The sequence below is a fragment of the Lycorma delicatula genome, chromosome 2 (genome assembly GCF_047948215.1).
Source record: "Lycorma delicatula isolate Av1 chromosome 2, ASM4794821v1, whole genome shotgun sequence".
Classification (NCBI taxonomy): Eukaryota; Metazoa; Arthropoda; class Insecta; order Hemiptera; family Fulgoridae; genus Lycorma; species Lycorma delicatula.
The window spans coordinates 177,212,223-177,230,397 of NC_134456.1; the positions used below are offsets into that span (position 1 = coordinate 177,212,223).

Consider the following 18,175-nt stretch of genomic DNA (forward strand, 5'->3'; position numbering starts at 1 on the left):
TTTCATCCCAAATAATCTGTTTTTCTTTCTTCAATAATGATTAATAAATGGATGCGTAATTTTTCATTCACTACAGTATCAATTTATAATGTAGTAAATAGACTGACTGATTCTGAACTAGTTCAAATCATTCCAAGTACTTCATTAAGTAATGAAATATTTTAGATGAGATGTACTCTATTTCTGATTACTTTTAACTGATTCATAATACAATTAATTGACTAATTGATTCATACAATATTGCAAAAACTTGAAAATTTTGTACAACTTTAATTATTTAGGGCCATGGGTACATTTTAGCAGGGCATTGTAAGCTCCTACTTGTTAATATTAATCTAGTTGCATTTCTGAATAATCAAATCAAAATTTTATTAATTAAAACCCAACGACAGAAAAATAACTCGAGAAAGATCAAGGAGCTATTTATATTAAAACACACTCTACATAAGCTGACATAATTATGAGAAAATTAAAACTAAAACTACAATGTAATTCAATTAAAAAACATTTGAACTGATACAAATAAAAATAAAAAATCTGACTTAAAGGTTAAATTTAAAATTTCATATTTAACTAGTATATTATAATAATATATTCTTCATACTGGCAAATTACCTTTTCAACTTAAAATGATTAATTATTCCTTTTAGTTTTATTCAGTTCAGCATTGGTGGTATTTAAAACACAATTATGAATAAGATCATTCTCACTTCTTCCAAAATTAATTTAATAAATATTTAATGTAATACATAAATTTTGTTTTATTTTTAACAAAAATTTCAGAAATTTTTCATCTAGGGCTTATGTATGCTTACATTTAAATATTTTACAAGCATTTACAAGCAAAATAGTAAGTACCATTCTTTATCAGAAATAATTTACACAACTTTTTAACTGCTCTATTGATAAAGATAAACCCATTTTTAAAATTATAAATATATACATATTTTAAAAGTTTTTTTTTTTTATATTTAACAATAAATATAAATGTATTTAGTGTGAGGGAAGGCCAGGCTTTATTCAATGAGCAACTCAACCCCATTTTGGATTTTTTGTGCAATCATCAGGTGGGAAATAGAATTCCTCGACTGGTCCCTAGGCAGAGCCATTCCTACCAAACCATACAGTACCAAGTTTAAATCATTTACGGTCTCCTTGTCCTTCACACATAACCAGAGGGTGTCCAATGAAAAACAAAACACACCACGAACAAAGGAAATAAGTATAAGAGAGAAAAGGTTAAGTAATAAGAAAGGGATAATCTACCCATAGAAGGGTCACAAATTAAGGCAAAAACCCCACTTAAATGAGGAAATTAAGAATCACTCCAGTTAATTGACATTATTCTACTCACACCCATCATTAAACATTGCTAAACTTTGCATATGAGTAGCCATCTGATTACTAATTACATGAGTGCTCATGTACGGAGTGAAATCTCCTTTGATTGTAATTTGATCAGGGTATTTAAAGAAATGGAGAATCTAATATAAAGGGTATTATAAGAAATTATATCTAAGAGGCAGATCACATCTTCCTTTCTGATTAAATTAATAAATTTGGGTGAGATTGGTTAAGAATTCATCTTCAGAATTCACATATTATGTGGCTCTTTTAATTGACATTGTTAGTAGTTTTTAAGTTTTATATATATTTGAATTGTGGGAGTCACTTTTAGAAGCACATTAAAAGAACTTTTAGAGCACATGGCCCATGGCCCAAGGGTTCTTGTGCCATGGCACAAGAACCAAGGCTGCTGCATTGGTAGTCTGGAGGAGAGTCTTTTACCAGTAATGGAGCAGCACATAAGTAATCAGTAATTTTTTATCAGTAAGCTCAAAATTATGCTGCATCAATTTTTCCAAACATAAAGAAACACATTTTCCTACAAACACTAAAAAAACGCATAAAACATAGGATTCCTTTAGGAAAATCTCTGCCCTTCTGCCCTGTATCAATACAGTGTTTCATTTAGAAGTATCAGAATGAAGTAAAAATCACTTATCTGAACTTCCCATTAAGATTATTTAATAGCTTGATATGTTTGAAAATAGTTGTAAATTGTCCTTTACAAATGTCTACTTCTTCTTGGATTTAAGGAATAATTATAGAAGTGTTATTATTTATATTTTGTTTCAATGGTTCAAAACTCGTTAAGAAAAATGTATTTTTTTCAGAATTAATTATTTTTAGCTTTATTTTTATGAAATGGTAGCATGACAGGAATTTATATATTCTAATTTTAATAAGTAATATCAAGATTTTCGGTAATTATTGCATTTTAATAACTCTAAAAAAATAGTTATAAAAACTCTGAACTTATTAATGAAAATAATGAAGTATAATTGGAATAAATGCATGAAGATAAGATTTTAGCATTTTAATTTAAAAAAAATAAATAAACAGACAATTGAAGTATAAAATAAGGCTAGCAAAACCAGGAAAACATTTTACAAAAAAAAAGTAATATTTTTCACTTTTTACCAAATCACAACTTCATTGTTGAAGAAAGTTAAAAATTATATGCTTAACTTAATTTTCTTTGCTTCCTTACTACATTCGAAAAATGTGCAATAAAAAAAAATTTGCTAGTCTCTAGCACAAAAATAATAATTTTTTTTAATTGCTGAAACTTAAAATTTATGCCTTAGAAGGCTGAAACTGCTGATATTCAAAATATCAGTGTTCAGTTCTAAAGATCAATATTTATTTGAAAAATATTGTGTGATAAATAGTTTCAGAAGTAACCTTCTTAAACTGAACAATTTTTTTTATGAGCAGTTTAAAGTTTCCAAATAACCTTTAAAAAACATATTTGCACGAAAATAAATTAAAAAAATATGCTTTAAAATAATCATGAATCATATTTTTATGAAATAACTTATAAACTAAATGGTACTAAAGTTGGTCTTCATCTCTCATTATAATGAACATTGTTAATTAAAATTATTGTAAAAGTAATTATAATTATTTAATTAACAAAATAATTATATAATTTTTTTAATTACAATTTATTATACTTATACTCTAAAAACTGAAAGCTAAGCAATATTACTTGCCTCAGTGTAATTAATTCATGTATAATCACCCAGATAAAATTAAATAGTGCCTGGTTGTGGTTCATAATACTGACTGATTCATTTTCAGTGTTTTGTTAGTGGTCTCATTATTTTCATTTGAACGCGATCTGTTCAAAAGGATTTTTTTTTATTATGGTTTGGTGAGTGTATGACTGATATTCCATAAAAGAGAAAAATTAATAAATCCAGATATAGTACATGCAATCATTTAATTGTTTTTACATTTAATCATTTACATTATTATTTTTTAAATCATTTAATTATTTACCAGTTATCATTAAAATTTTGTCTGAAAAAAAGACTGTCATGATTAATTAAAAAAATTAAATTATTGTTTATATTTAGAAAAAAACATTTATATAAGTATGTATAGAACATACAATGAAAACAAAAGCTTGTATTGGAGAAAGTCGATACTGCATTACTACTGAACCTGAAAACATTAACAGGTAAATCTTAACATCTAAAGGACAACAATAATAATCATTGTACTTTACTTATACATGTTTAATTTACTATCATTTTCATGTTTTATTAATTATAATTCATTATTACCTAATTTGTATTAATAATTCAATAAAAGTAAAGATTGCAAAAACAAGAATTTTAATTTAGATGTATTTGTAAAATAAATATATCTTAATTAGTACTTGAAAGTATATTGTAATTATGCTAAAGTAGATGCATAATTATTATTGTACAATTTTTTTTTATATAATATTTCATTTTTTTCTATTTAGAATTTTCAAATTATTTTTTTGTACGATTGTTTTCATTGTTAATTGTACTATTATTATTATTAAAACTTTCTTGAAATTGGAATTATATGTCCAGTTCCTGTTATTACTACGAACATACTGTTGTATTAATACCAGGAACTGTTGTGAACAAAAAACCAACCACCAAAGAACATCGGTATTCACGACCTAATATTCAAATCTATATAAAAGTAATCACATTCACTGGGATTTGAACCTTACAACTCTTGACTTTGAAATCAGCCGATTTGCGATGACGAGTTCACCACTATACCAACTCCTCAGTGGGTTACAAGCTGTAGCAGTTCTTTCTTCACATTTTTGAATGCATATTAAATTTTTAATATCTTTTAATTTTCTTAACTTTATAGTTTCTTTCTTCATAAATCGTAACCATTTTACAAGCTTGGCTAAGGAGCTTTTTATTCTTAACTATGGATTCAAATTCTCCCATTGCAAAAAATAATTCACTTACAAAAAACGCAAAAAACATACAAACTGATTAATGTACACAAACCATTAACTAACATGGCATACATTACAGAAGAAAACAACTATGCCATTCGTTCCAGGACACGCCAAGAACTGAACTAAATCAGTTTATTGAAAATTAAAAGTAAACATTAGTACTGAATATTAGTCAAGAATTCAATACAAAAATTACTTAGCTCCTCTACAGATACATATAAAATGACTGAGCTATTAATAAATTGTTATAATTTGTAGGGTGTAGGCCATTATTTAATGATGATGAAATACTACAAAGACGGAAACAGTTTGTTTCCATCTTTGCAACAGGGCAGCAAACAGACAACTACAACTTTATTTTGAGGGTAGCTTTCCTGTCTATCTTAATGTACATTGTGAAATCATGTCCATGTGCCATATGATAAATAATTTAATGATGATGTTCATTATTATAAACATCATCAAAATACTAATACCCATTACAACAAGTGCATGTAAATATAACTCAGCCAGCCTCTGTGGTGCAAGTGGTAACATCTCGGCCTTTCATCCAGAGGTCCCAGGTTTGAACCCCAGTACAACATCGCATTTTCACATGCTACAAAATCACCATTTCATCTCATCCTCTGAAGCAGTATCTGACAGTAGTCCCAGAAGCAAATAAAGAAAAAAAATATTTTGATAACCTTTGTTCTTATAAAGTGGTCATTCATTTTATGACTCACTCACTTGTTGGAGGAAGTGTAATAATAATACATTAATACAATTATAAACTATTCTTTTTTGTATTATATGAAATAAGAAATATTTATAAGTACAGTAAATATTTTTAAAGAAATTATTGTCTGAAATTAAATGAAAATAAATTTTAATTGAGGAAAGAATTTTTTCTATTATTGAAAATAGTTAAACACACTGTATTGCAGATGACTCAGTTTCCGAGTGATTCTAATGTTACAAGAAAAGCACAGTCACTGTGCGCAACTGTTCGCCTCCTTGCAAGCAAGCTTTTATTTTCATCGTACGCACTATTTATTTGTAATCAGAATTAGAATTTAATATTGGTTTAATGAATAAAATATCATATTTTGTTGTATATAGTATTTAATCACATTGTATCAGTATTATATTTAAAAGTTATCATCAGAATATTTGAAAACTGTATATCAGTACTTGTAATTTTTTCACAGAAGTGTGTGTTCAATTGTCAAATTTATAATAAAATTACTTTACAATTATGATTTATTACAGTTTATATTAAACCAAACTGAATTAAAGTGCTTACAACATTCAATAATATGAATTCAAAACTCTTTTACATTTATCTAAGATAAAATTTAGTGGTGGTCAAAACAGAAAAAATAAGATTGTTTTTAAAAACAAGATTTTAATGGAAAAGATTTGGCATAAGGTAAATTATGAAATGCAAAGATTGAAGAGTTAGCAAAAGATAATAGAAAATAGACTGTAAATTAATAGAGGAAAAATTTGCATTATAAGGATGTTGAAATAAAAATGATTCCACTAAAGAAATAAATAATAATAATTCTGTTGAAAAGATGTTTTTTAAATACTTGCATCAGGTAGAGTAATTGGAAAAAAAAGATGTAACAGATAAAACCAAATGTTGGTAGATTTTGAGATCGATGATGATGTCTATGTCAAAAATTTAAAAAAAATCAAGATTTTCAATGATAAGAAAAATATTTACTGTTGCTGACTGTTATCTTAAAGGTACAGGAAATAAAATATGAAAATGGGAAAAGATATGAACATGTAGATAGAGCGGAGGAAACCAAAGTTTTATCAAGATTGTAGAAAGTTAAAAGAAAGATGGAGACATAGATTGCAAATGACTTCCAAGAAAAGGGATTGTTAACAAATACTTCTGCTAATCAGTGAAACAAATGAAGTTGAAATCCGTCTTACTTATCAGGAAAATTTTGGAATGAAAAACATATAGTCATTTAAAACAGTTTACTTAGTGATATCAGTGTCTAGTCATCAACAGAACATAATATATATAATTACATTTTTTTTAAAATTAAATATTAAAATGCAGCACATTGAAGCATTGTCTATTGAAAGTCTTAAAGTTTATGTGCATGTGCGCGTGTTGTTATTACATCATAAAACATACTATTACAAACTTAAAGAAGGATGAGCTGAATGAAATGGTAGGTGAAAAAAATACCAGGCAAGTAATAATTTAGCTGGGCCTTCCTTGCATTCTGTAAGCTGATATGCTAATCTTTATACCAACTATTGGAGTACATCACGTTTAACGATTTCACTAATAAAAAAAAGTGTTGGAGTTGAATATTTATTCAGGATAGACATTTTCTAATAATTATGAAATTTTGTTAATTTATAATTCAAATTTTCCTTTAATTTTATTTCAATTTTTGTTTTTTAAGGGTTAAACCTCCCTATAAGAAACTGCAATCATAGTAACAGTTAAAAGTTGGTCTTGTCCTACTTGAAATTGATCAGTTCTGAACCCAGTTCTTGTAACAATGATCTGAATGCTTAATAGCTAGAGTATGTCACTTTTTTTACTGCTCCAGTAGGAAGGTAATATGTTTCATTATTATGTTTGTGCTGCTGTAATTCTAGAAATGCAGCAACACTTTTCATAACTAAGGTATCAAAAAAATGATTCATACTAATACTGTAATAAATCTGGGTTTTATGAGATTTTGGAAAGAAAAAATTGCAGAAGGAATTGCTTTAAGCCAAAAAATCAAAAATTTTTGAATCTCATCAAATGAAGTATGTTGTAAATAAAAGTGCCTGAAAAGCAAATTTCAGAAATATATTTTTTTATTTTCCTGTGTAAGTTGCAATCTGTTCATGAACAGTAAGTAACCCCTTCCCCTAGCCCAATGAGGTAACGATGATATATATGACATGTAAATGAGGTGTAGTCTTTTACAGACTCAGGCCAACTATTCCTGAGATGTGTGGTTAATTGAACCCCAACCACCAAAGTACACCAGTATCCATCGCCTTGGTATTCATATCCATATAAAAGCAACTAACATTTATTAGGATTTGAACCTCAGAACCTTCGAATTCAAAAATCAGCTATTTTGAAAACAACTGATTTGAAATATATAAGGGTGTCCCATGGAGAAACTTTCAGGACATGTTCGACTGGTGAAAATAATGAAAAAAAGTACGTAAAAAGATAGGTTTGGAAACGTTTTGTTTTTAAATTAAGGCTAGTGAAAGATTTCGCTTGGATTTCAGCTCTTCTAATAAAAAAAAGCCCTACTGTAATTTTTTTGGAACCCAAATTAAGGAGTAAAGTTGGTGGTGATAAAGTTAGTAGAGAAAATCAATTTTCATTCAGGTGAGAGCCAACAAAAGTATTGGTTACACAACAAATTTTAAATATATGGCCTTAAGTATGGTACCAAATTTCTAACAAAAAAGTAAAATAATTAAAATATTCTTACAGCATTACTAAAAACACTTTTGAAACCTAAGGTTCTTCATCAGTTATAAAATATTCAGAAAAATATCTGTATGTATATATATATGTATTAAAGAAAAACTTACTGTTTTTTTTTCTTTTTAAACTTCACAAATGTTTTCGCAGTGTGCACTGCTTAATCAGTTGAACACAAGATAAAATTAATCAAGTATTAAAACTTTAGAGAACATTTTTCTTTACTTAATTAATAGTTTATAATAATTCTACTGCTACGATAGTTATTAATAAATTATTATTTTATATATATATATATATATATATATTATTAATCATCAGTGAAAATAACTGATATATTTTACATTATTTTATAATTATTTTAGCATATGACCAGAGATAAAATAAACCAAACTCTTTATTACAATAACAACTAACTTCAGACCATGTTCATAAAAATTTTTTTGTTCCAGCTAAAATTATATATCCAGAAGAAGGAAATGGTTTTGGATGGTATATTTATTTGGTTTCTACCTGTAATTCCAAATTGGCAATGCCAATTTTCATGAAATAGCTATTCAAATGATTAATTTCAGTAGCTTGTTTGAGACTGGATTGTGATCTAGTTGTTTCCTAGTCATAACCTGTTTTTGTCCAACATAGACCTTTGAACAGTTACAGCCATTTTAGTTTGTGTACCACTCAAGCTCATGATCTTTTAATAATTGTGCTATGTCATGAAACTGATGGTTTTGTTTTAGATTTTTTTTTTGTTTTATTTACTCGTATTATGTTAGGGTAAAGTATTTTTTGTTTTGTTTTTCTTTACTTTGTAAGGGAATGAGTCTGTGATTATGTGAAAATCTATTCTTATGAAGTAATTTTTACTGTTGAGTTCTTCCATATACCTTCAGTTAATACAGGTGTGTTTAGTAACCTGTAAATCAGATTATATAGACTGGGTGGATTTATGTTTGTTTTAGTTGTTTTTCTGAAAGTTATGTATTTGTATTATTGTTTTTCTTACAGTCTGTGATATGAGAGTAAAAACCATTAATACATCTATTCATATTTAACAGTGAAGTTTATTTTATTATGTATTTTCTTTATATTTTTAAAAATTATTCCCTAAAAATATTGCTCCATTTCTCAACAAAAAAGATTCTTTATATTTTATTCATAATGTCTAGTTTTAATATACATACATAATGTGTAGTATATTGTACATTGAAGAATGATTTTCTCTAGAACTCTATAAATGGAAAAATGTAATTGACTGTGCATTATTTTGTTTTGGGATGTCAAATCTTGTAGTAATACTTCACAGTTATTTTTTTCTGAAACATATTTTTGTGAAATGTCTATTATTACAAGAATCGTAAGCATTTGTCTTTAGGATGCTTATGTTGAAGTTTTTTGTCATAGGTTTGTTTTGTTTGACATTTTCAAGTAAGAACTGCAGAGCTTGCTTCGGTCGCCACTCCCATATACCCAGAGGGCTCCACCCCCTGGATACCTCTGTACATTATCCTCATGGTTGTGAGAATAATACTGATAAATAATAATTATAGTATTCAGGTCTATAGAAATCTGAAAAAGGAACTAAATTACAAAAGATAGAATAATAGTAACTATGGTAATTGAAGTACACTCACCTTTGATGATGAAAAATTCATAACTGATTTCTTTTCCATGGTGGCAGAAATATAATAATGAAGTAAAAGGATTAATCTACAATCTAGTAAGAAAGACTCTGTTTGAATTTTTATAATTGGATGATTGTTTGCAGAGGTATTATAATAGCACTCCATCACACCTCCCAAAACAGCACCCCAGGGGCTCCCTGTTTGTTATCAACTGATGGTAATGATTGGTCTAGCCTCCCACGAGTTGCTCACATACCTCACCAATCTAGCCTCACATGTCTCCACAGGAAGCTCATTATTGTTAAACAGAAACTTTTTAAATTTATTAATATTTTATTTAACATAAGTTTAATTCTATTATTTTTGTAAAATTATTCATTCAATTGATTCGAATCATTCAGCTCAAACCCAGCTTACACAGTGATAGAGACTGACAGTTCACCATTCATTAATTCGATTTAATAAAATTTGTGCTTCAACCGGCAAATCTCCACTATACATATATATGTGTGCACTTTTTTAGAGATTTTTCAAGATGAAATATCTAAAAACCTCTGTTATGGCAAGAAGTATGGGTAAAAATTTGGTTACGATTGATTGAGTAGTTTTTTATTTATCCTAATCAAAGAAAAAAACCTCTTCCTCTTTGTATAATAGTATAGATATCTGAATTTAATTTATTAATTTTCAAATTGAAAAATTTGTTTTCATTTTTTTCATCAGTATATTAAAAACTGTGAATTTTAGACCCATCAGTTATATAAATGAAATTAAAAACAAGTATAAGCAGTTATATCCACTAGGTGGGTATTGAACTTGCCCATTTAATGAAATTTGAGTGATCTAGTGATGCCTATTTTCAAATTCTTTTTTTTTTAAATTGATCCTGCTATAAGTAAAGTTTTAGTTTATGATTAATGCTTAAATTAAAAACATTTTAAAATGGATTCTTTATTTTATACTTCTCACTTATCTCAATAGACTTTATAGACTTATTCAGATTTTCATTCATCAGCTCCCTTCTGGTCCTGTCTAGTTCAGATATGCTGAGTCATGCTGCATTTTATACATATTTTATTATTGCACTTGAAATAAGAAACAAGCCTTATGTTTCTGTAAAGATGATTAAAAAGTTCTTTTTTTAGTATGTAATTAAACTTCATTCTTTCTTTTAAACCTAAACTTCACCAAATGTAGAAACCTTTTCATATATCTAATTACAGCAAGTGAATGAAACATTCAAATTATGTTGCTTAATTTATTAATTATTTTGTAAGTTTATAACAAACAAATGTATTGATACAATAATTCTTAAATAAATTTCACTATGCTTTTCATGCAAAGTCTTAACAGATCAACATAAAAGCAAGTATAAGTTCTTTCATTTTCAAAGACTCCTTTACAAAGACTTTTCATGTTAATTTTTCTTAATCACAGTTATTTCTTTTTATGAAATAAAAACTTATAAAACTGTCAAGTCTGTTCATATTAATTTTGTTTATATAATTCTGTATAATTAATTTATAAATATATATGCAGTATATGTGTGTTTTTATAAAGATTTTATTCAGTAAATGATTTAATACAAGTGTTTTCCTTGTTTGGTTTATGATGAACGAAGATTGTGGTTGTGTGCTTTTGAGAGTGAAGAAGTATCTCACTGCTTCAGCTTCTACTCGCTCAAGAGGCCCTGTCAGAAACAGACTGTGTACATATAATTAGTGACTCTCTATGAACCATGAACCTCTAATACTGTTTACTATACTACATAAATTGTCTTTTAAAATTACTGTTAAAAGAGATATAATGATGAAGTCTACAAGGTTTCTACTTCTAAATTTCAACTGAACACTTTGATGTGATAACATATGCTTTTAACAGAATCATTTACATTTATTTATAAAAATATTATATATTCTTTCTGGTCAACTTTATTAAATATTTAATTTAATTTTTACTTTATTATCGCTAGCAGCTAAATCACATGGATTAGTGAATAATAAATAATGCATTCATACAATTTACCTTTTGTTTATTAATTTAAAATGTTCGAATAATTTATTACTTCATAGCTTAAACATTCATTGTAGTTAAAATGAGAAACTTCACAAAAAAAAGATTCCTTTTACCTTAGACTTGCTAAATATTAATCATTTATGTATTTTTATGTTAAATTTTAAGTCATAACATTCCTCAAGTTTAATAAATATTTTTAAATTATTGAACTGTGGTTGGTTACTTTAGAAATAATGTCATGGACTAAGATTAAACAGTAATGTTTTCTTTAAATAATAAAATAGATAATTAGAGGAACTGTAAATAATCTTCTTCACTATTATTACATGTGGTATTAGTATAATTGAAGCTGTCAAAAATTAAATGTTACACTACTTCATTAACTAAAACACTTCTGACAGCTGAGTTGGCTTTATCTAAGCTGCTGAAAAAAATTAGTTTCTTGTTATGATCTCAGTTCTAAATCTTAGAGTACTATTTTATCTCCTCAAACTAAACACAAACCTCTCATGTGTTAAAAAAAATAACTATTGGTTGAAAATTTACAAAGATTTTTTAGAATAATTCATAAATTTTCATTTATGTTCGACGAGACTCTGATTTATATTCTTTACAAAGTATATTTAACTTAACATAAAATAGATTGTTACTCATATTAAAAATTTAAGTTTCTGTAATAAAATGAATAGACCTAACTGATTTTCTATAATCTTATAATAAATATTTTAGACTCTTTTGGTATTCATTTTATTGAAATTTTCATTATATTTGTCTGGTATATGATTCACAGAGCACACTTGCATGGACTTCACCTGCACTCTTCGGGAGTTCTGCATTTCAACTGATTTAGTATGTGATGGTATTAATCACTGTGCAGATGGCTCCGATGAAGCCATTAGTCCAAAATGTTCCAGTGAGTATATACTATCATTAAAATAGAAAATTTGGTATGATATAAATAACATACATAATAATTATGTATGTCAGTTTCTTTTAAATTATTAGAGTTTAAATTATCTGGAGTTTTTGCAAAAACATTGTGCTAGTTGTTCAATCATTTCCTCACAGTACACAGTAAATAAAAGTATCAAGTTTCAATTATCCTATTTTATACTCCTTTCTGTCTTTTAAGTTTTATTATTACTAATTTTTTTTTGTATAAAACAATAGTTTTCGCCACTAACAATTATCATGAATTATTATAATTCTATAATTCGTAGTTCAATATTTTCTAATTTTTATTTTATATCTGTGATCCTTTAATTATTATTATATGTTATTATTCAATTTAGATAAACTTCAGTATAATATATTATTGTTATATGTATATTTTCTTCATATATATTTGGTGTATTACATTGTATCTGAAGTTTTATCTTGATCAGTTACCATAATAATAATATTCTTCTACTCAGTTACTTTGTAAACTAGTCAAAAAAAAACTTGACATTAACCTAACATTTTCATTTTATTTTAATCGTTTAACAAATTCATATCACTACAAGTGACAGATGATTTTTTTTATATATATTGTATGTATAGAAAAAAAGTTTTAGAGCAACAATTGCCGTTAGTAATGGAAAGCTAGTCCTTGCTGCTCTGTACCTCCTAGCCACGCCTAATGCTGTGAATTATTCAGAACTGTAATGCTATTAATTATTTAATTTTGCAGAATGTGCAACCAGCCATTAATATAAAGAACTTAGAAATTTAATCTACGTTTGTAAGTCATTGAATAAATAAATAGTAAATGCACCAAAGAAGTAACCTAACCTGTGATACATAAAAAACATCACTAATTCGGCATATTAAAATCACAAAACTTTTAGATCTTAAAATAGCAGCAATATATTACATTAAATTACAACATAGTACAAATAATAATGACATGTGTTCTTCAATTGCAAACAAAAACGTTTGAAATTTGCATTTCTCTAGTAAAACTCATCCCAACTTTGATAAACTAGTCACGTTTATTTTACAAAGTCCAGTGGTTTGTTTGCTTTCTGCAGGAATTTAAGTATTAGAAATTAAATACACTCCATTATCAGTTACACTGATTAAATGAGTAAATTTACTTTTGCATAAGTTCATTTCCTACTAAGATTTTATAAAACAATCAAATCTTAGTAAAAGTGTATTTGATGTACAGAACATTGTTTGATTTAATTTTTTCTGTACAAAAGAAATCATAGCTGAATTAATAGTTTTATAGAAATGTATAGCTGAAACTTTAATGATACTGAAAAATTTAATTTAAATCAGCTATAATTACAATGTTGAATTGTTTTTTGTTATACTATTGTTATCTCCATTTCTTTCTAAATAAGTTTACTTGTCTCAGGCTTCTTCAAGTATTAATTTGAATGAAATGTTACATACCACCATGCCAAATCCACCAAACTTTAGTTCATATTCTGGGCTATAAGAGACACCTTCACTTTGTTCACGATAATAAAAATAGTAAAAATGCATTTGGTGTACAGAATATTGTTTGATTTACTTTTGCTTTTGTGTAAGAATTTATAGCTAAATAAATAGTTTTATAGAAATGTATAGTTGAACTATAATGTTACTGAAAGATTAATTGAAAACAGAATATTAATCATTTAATTACAAGCTAACAGAAATGATCTGTATAATTTTTTCTGAAGTGATAATTATTCATTTGACTTTATTGAATATTTCAGAAACAATCAAATGATTAAAAAATATTTATTAAAGTTTAATATATTTTTTGTAGCTATAAATTATAAAAATTAAAAATTTTTCTCAACACAGTCAGATGAGTAGAAAGCCACCCACAATTATTGAAATCATTTTAATAAATTATTGCCAACTAAGCAAATTGTTAATGATTTATTTGGTGGTTGATAAATTTAACAAAAAAAGTGTATACTCGTATTTATAAAATTTTCTGTGTAAGTTTAATCTGATTCATTATTTTTATTGTTCGCTTAAGAAACTTGTCAACAATTCTTTATGTTTTAATAATATTATTGTGATTAGATGTTTACTCTAAGTATTAAGTTTGTAAAAGTCTGAGTATTAAGTTTTTGAAAGCAAATAAATCTCATTTAATCTGTTTCTGAAAGATTTTTTGTCTCTATATTACAAAGTAGTCAGCAAAATGAAGTAGTAAACTGGTAGTTGAAATAAGTTTTTTTTTATAAATTTGGCAGTATAGCATTTTATTCATTATAAATAGACCACTTTATAATCATGTTGTTATTTTCAGAAAAAATGCATATTAATTTAATATAGACTACTAATTATTATTTAAAACTTGTTCTGTTACATATAACATGTAGTGTTATTATTTTGAAAAATAGAATATTACAACTTATTATAATTATCATTTCAGAAAAAAAAGTAACATTAAATCAAATTTTATATGATAAATAAAGATTTTATTTATTGCAATAATTTTATTGTAGTTATAAATAATAAAAATTAAATTAAGATATAATTATATTTTAAATCAGATATAAAATCGGATATTTTAAATCATTTATTGAATACATGAAGTAAAAGTGACCATTCTATTCATTATAGACTATCAATTTTCAATAGAATATAAACTGAACTAATACTATCCAATTTTCTGGATAAACACTTTGCTTTGTCAGATTGCACATATTTGTTGCAGATACTTGTTTAAATACCACATTAGTTAAATTTGCTTTTAAAATTAACCTCTGAAATTTTTTATTTAGTTATTATCTTTAAGTATTAGAAATTAAGTATTTTTACACTTAGTTTTGTTATGATATTAAAATGCTAATAAAAAACTATCGGTTATACAATATTTAAATTATTACTTCTCACTGTTATTGTCAACTGACCAATCTGAAGGACATATTTTAATTTAACAGTTTTTCTACAAAAAATATTTTAGGTTTTTTATTTATGTTTTGAATAGTCTAATTCTTGTTAAAGGTGATGGTATCAGCAGAAAGTTTACATATGTATTTCCAGCAAACACATGTATTTCCTGAGAAGTCTCTTATTTACTTTCTGTTTAGTTTTTTTATGTTAATAATTACTAATGTATTTTTCATGTCAATTACAATACCAATAATTATAAATATTTATAACTATAATTATATAATTAACTAGCAGACCTGGCAGTGCTTCATTATTATTAGTGCTTTATTAATATTTGAGTGTACATATATAGATTAAATGAACACAATTCACAATTGAAAGTTTGATCAAATATTACAAGATTGAGCATTACGGAACTTCACAAAATTTAACCCTTCACTTTATAAAAGTCAGAATGTAAATAAATCCAATTGGTAAAACAACAGCACTACCTATCGGATTTAATTCAAACACAGTATCTAATTCCAAACATAGCAGTTGGTTCAAAATACCCCTAACTTTCTTTCTACTTCTCAGATCTAGGATTTCAATAGCTTTAAACCTTCTCCAGACAGGGCGGACCATTTTCCAAAAACCCGCGCATAAATCGATCCAGTAGTTTTTTAGTCTATAGTGAACACACATATGTATATTGCCTTTTATATTTATAGAAGAAGAGTCTGTTTGTTTCGTAAATATCTTGACACTGGCACCACCTAGCGAGGTTAGATTTTTCTTTTCGTGTAATTAATTTATATTCTGAATATGAGCCAAATCGGTACATTAATGCAATTTTTCAAAATATCTCGACCTCAGCACCATTAGTGGGTCCAAACTAATTCAGACACCTTTATGGGCGTGCGCATAACTCACCAACAGTTCAACAAAATCGGATGAATGATATAGGAACACATACAGGACAAACATTCATTTTTATATATATATATATATATATATATATAGGTTAATAATCATATTTATCTATAAATAATTATAATTATTATTATCTACAAATAGATAATTACCTATTTCTATTATATATACTTTTCAAATTTCTTTATATGTATACATTTAGTCATCGATATGGGAAATAAATTCCCTTCACTTCTTACTTACTCATTCTTCATTCCAACTCCTCAGAAAGGACGTTTATGTAACTTGGACTATTCTCTTAAAATTTTGAGACTTGGATCTTAATAATATTTTTAGTCTTTGCAAAATTTGATCTGGAATTTTATGCATGAGATGGATTAAAGGTTACTTTTAGATTTTATTGCATTATGTTTCCTAATTCTGTTTCTTTCTTATAGGCTTTTTATCATTAAGATGTTACTAAATACGTAAACAATTTTATTTTACTTGCTTTTGATGATTTAGTAAAATACATAAATAGTACAACTTTTTCATGTTGCCATTGTCATATGATTATAATTTACATACCTCACTTTTATTATCATTTCTAATTTTCATATTTAAATAAACAGTGCATTTCTCAAAAAATAAAGTATAATATTTAGGTTAAATATATATGCTCACAGAAAATATTTCAAATACTTTATATATAGTCTACTGCAGATCTATAACTGAATCTTATTCATCAGCTTTTTTTTTTTACATTAAAAAATATTGATAATCTTACACTTCCAATAGTGTATTTCTGGTATATATTATAATAAAAAAGATATTAAATAAATATTTAAAAATAGCTGATACAGTGTTTCTTTCAAATTAAAAACTAAAACAATTATACAAAAATACAATCACCAAACAAATACTTTACACCTGGAATGTAAAAACTTTTCTTTCTGTTTCCTGTGTAGCCTCTGATAATTACCGTACAGATAATATTTCAGAAGATGAATGAGAATGGTATGTATGAGTATAAATGAAGTGTAATCGTGTACTGCCTCAGTTCGATCATTCCTAAGATGTGTGGTTAATTGAAACCCAACCACCAAAGAACACTGATATCCACGATCTAGTATTCAAATCCGAGTAAAAATAACTGACTTTACTAGGACTTGAATGCTTGAACTTTTGACTTCCAAATCAGCTCCAAATCAGCTGATTTGGGAAGATGCGTTCACCACTAGACCAACCCGGTGGGTTTGGAATGTAAAAAATAGATTTTATCAACTGCACTGACATCAGAAAACGAGACACAACTTCAAGCAGTTAAAATGACTCTTAAAAGTTCTCCATAATGATATAATCAATGTTTGCAAATCAGCATGTAGATGCAAGTCACAAAGGCATCAAAATTAACTCTCTTGATATCCAGCACTTATATAAAAATGGACTATATCTTACCTTACTTGAACATTATAAGATACACAAATACAAAAAAAAAGCGCAACAGTGGAACACAAAAATAAACAGCCAATCCAAATTCACACCCTTTAAAATTATATTGAAAAATCAGTGGTAGTCAATCTGATCTGTACATCCACTGGTGGGCATTCCAGGTTTCATGGTGGGCGGCAAGGGTTTTGTCCGACATTGTAGCACTTTCCTTTTTTTAAATTTAATTAACTTTTTAAAAAACTTTCTTAGCATTATTTAAAAATATTTTCATTATGTTTTCATAAAATTCCCTGTGACAATTAAAATTTCCCAAAATATACTATTTGTATCGCCTGCGCATAAGTTTAGTTCATGTTACCTAGATGAACTAAATGGCGCTATAATGCAACCGCAAAGAAAATTCTCATCCCAGAATAGCTTGTGCATCTTGTCAGTACACAGTTAGATTTGTGAGAGTGAGCACGTACCTACAGCTTCAAACAAAATATTGTGAGCCCATATCTCAAAAAAATAAATATGTTCGTGGCTATTTGCCAGAGTATCTGAAGGTGGATTTCATAAAATTTGTTATAAATAAACAACATCCAATGTGTTTATTGTGTC

General features: G+C 26.8%; 1 protein-coding gene across 1 annotated transcript in view; it reads left to right on the forward strand.

Moving 5' to 3' along the window:
- loaf (low-density lipoprotein receptor domain containing lost and found) overlaps window positions 1-18,175 on the forward strand; it is a 501,189-nt gene that overhangs the window by 454,328 nt on the left and 28,686 nt on the right. Inside the window, exon 4 of the mRNA XM_075358030.1 lies at window positions 12,192-12,314. Within this exon, the coding sequence (XP_075214145.1) occupies window positions 12,192-12,314 (123 nt within the window). The remainder of the gene's footprint in view (window positions 1-12,191; window positions 12,315-18,175) is intronic.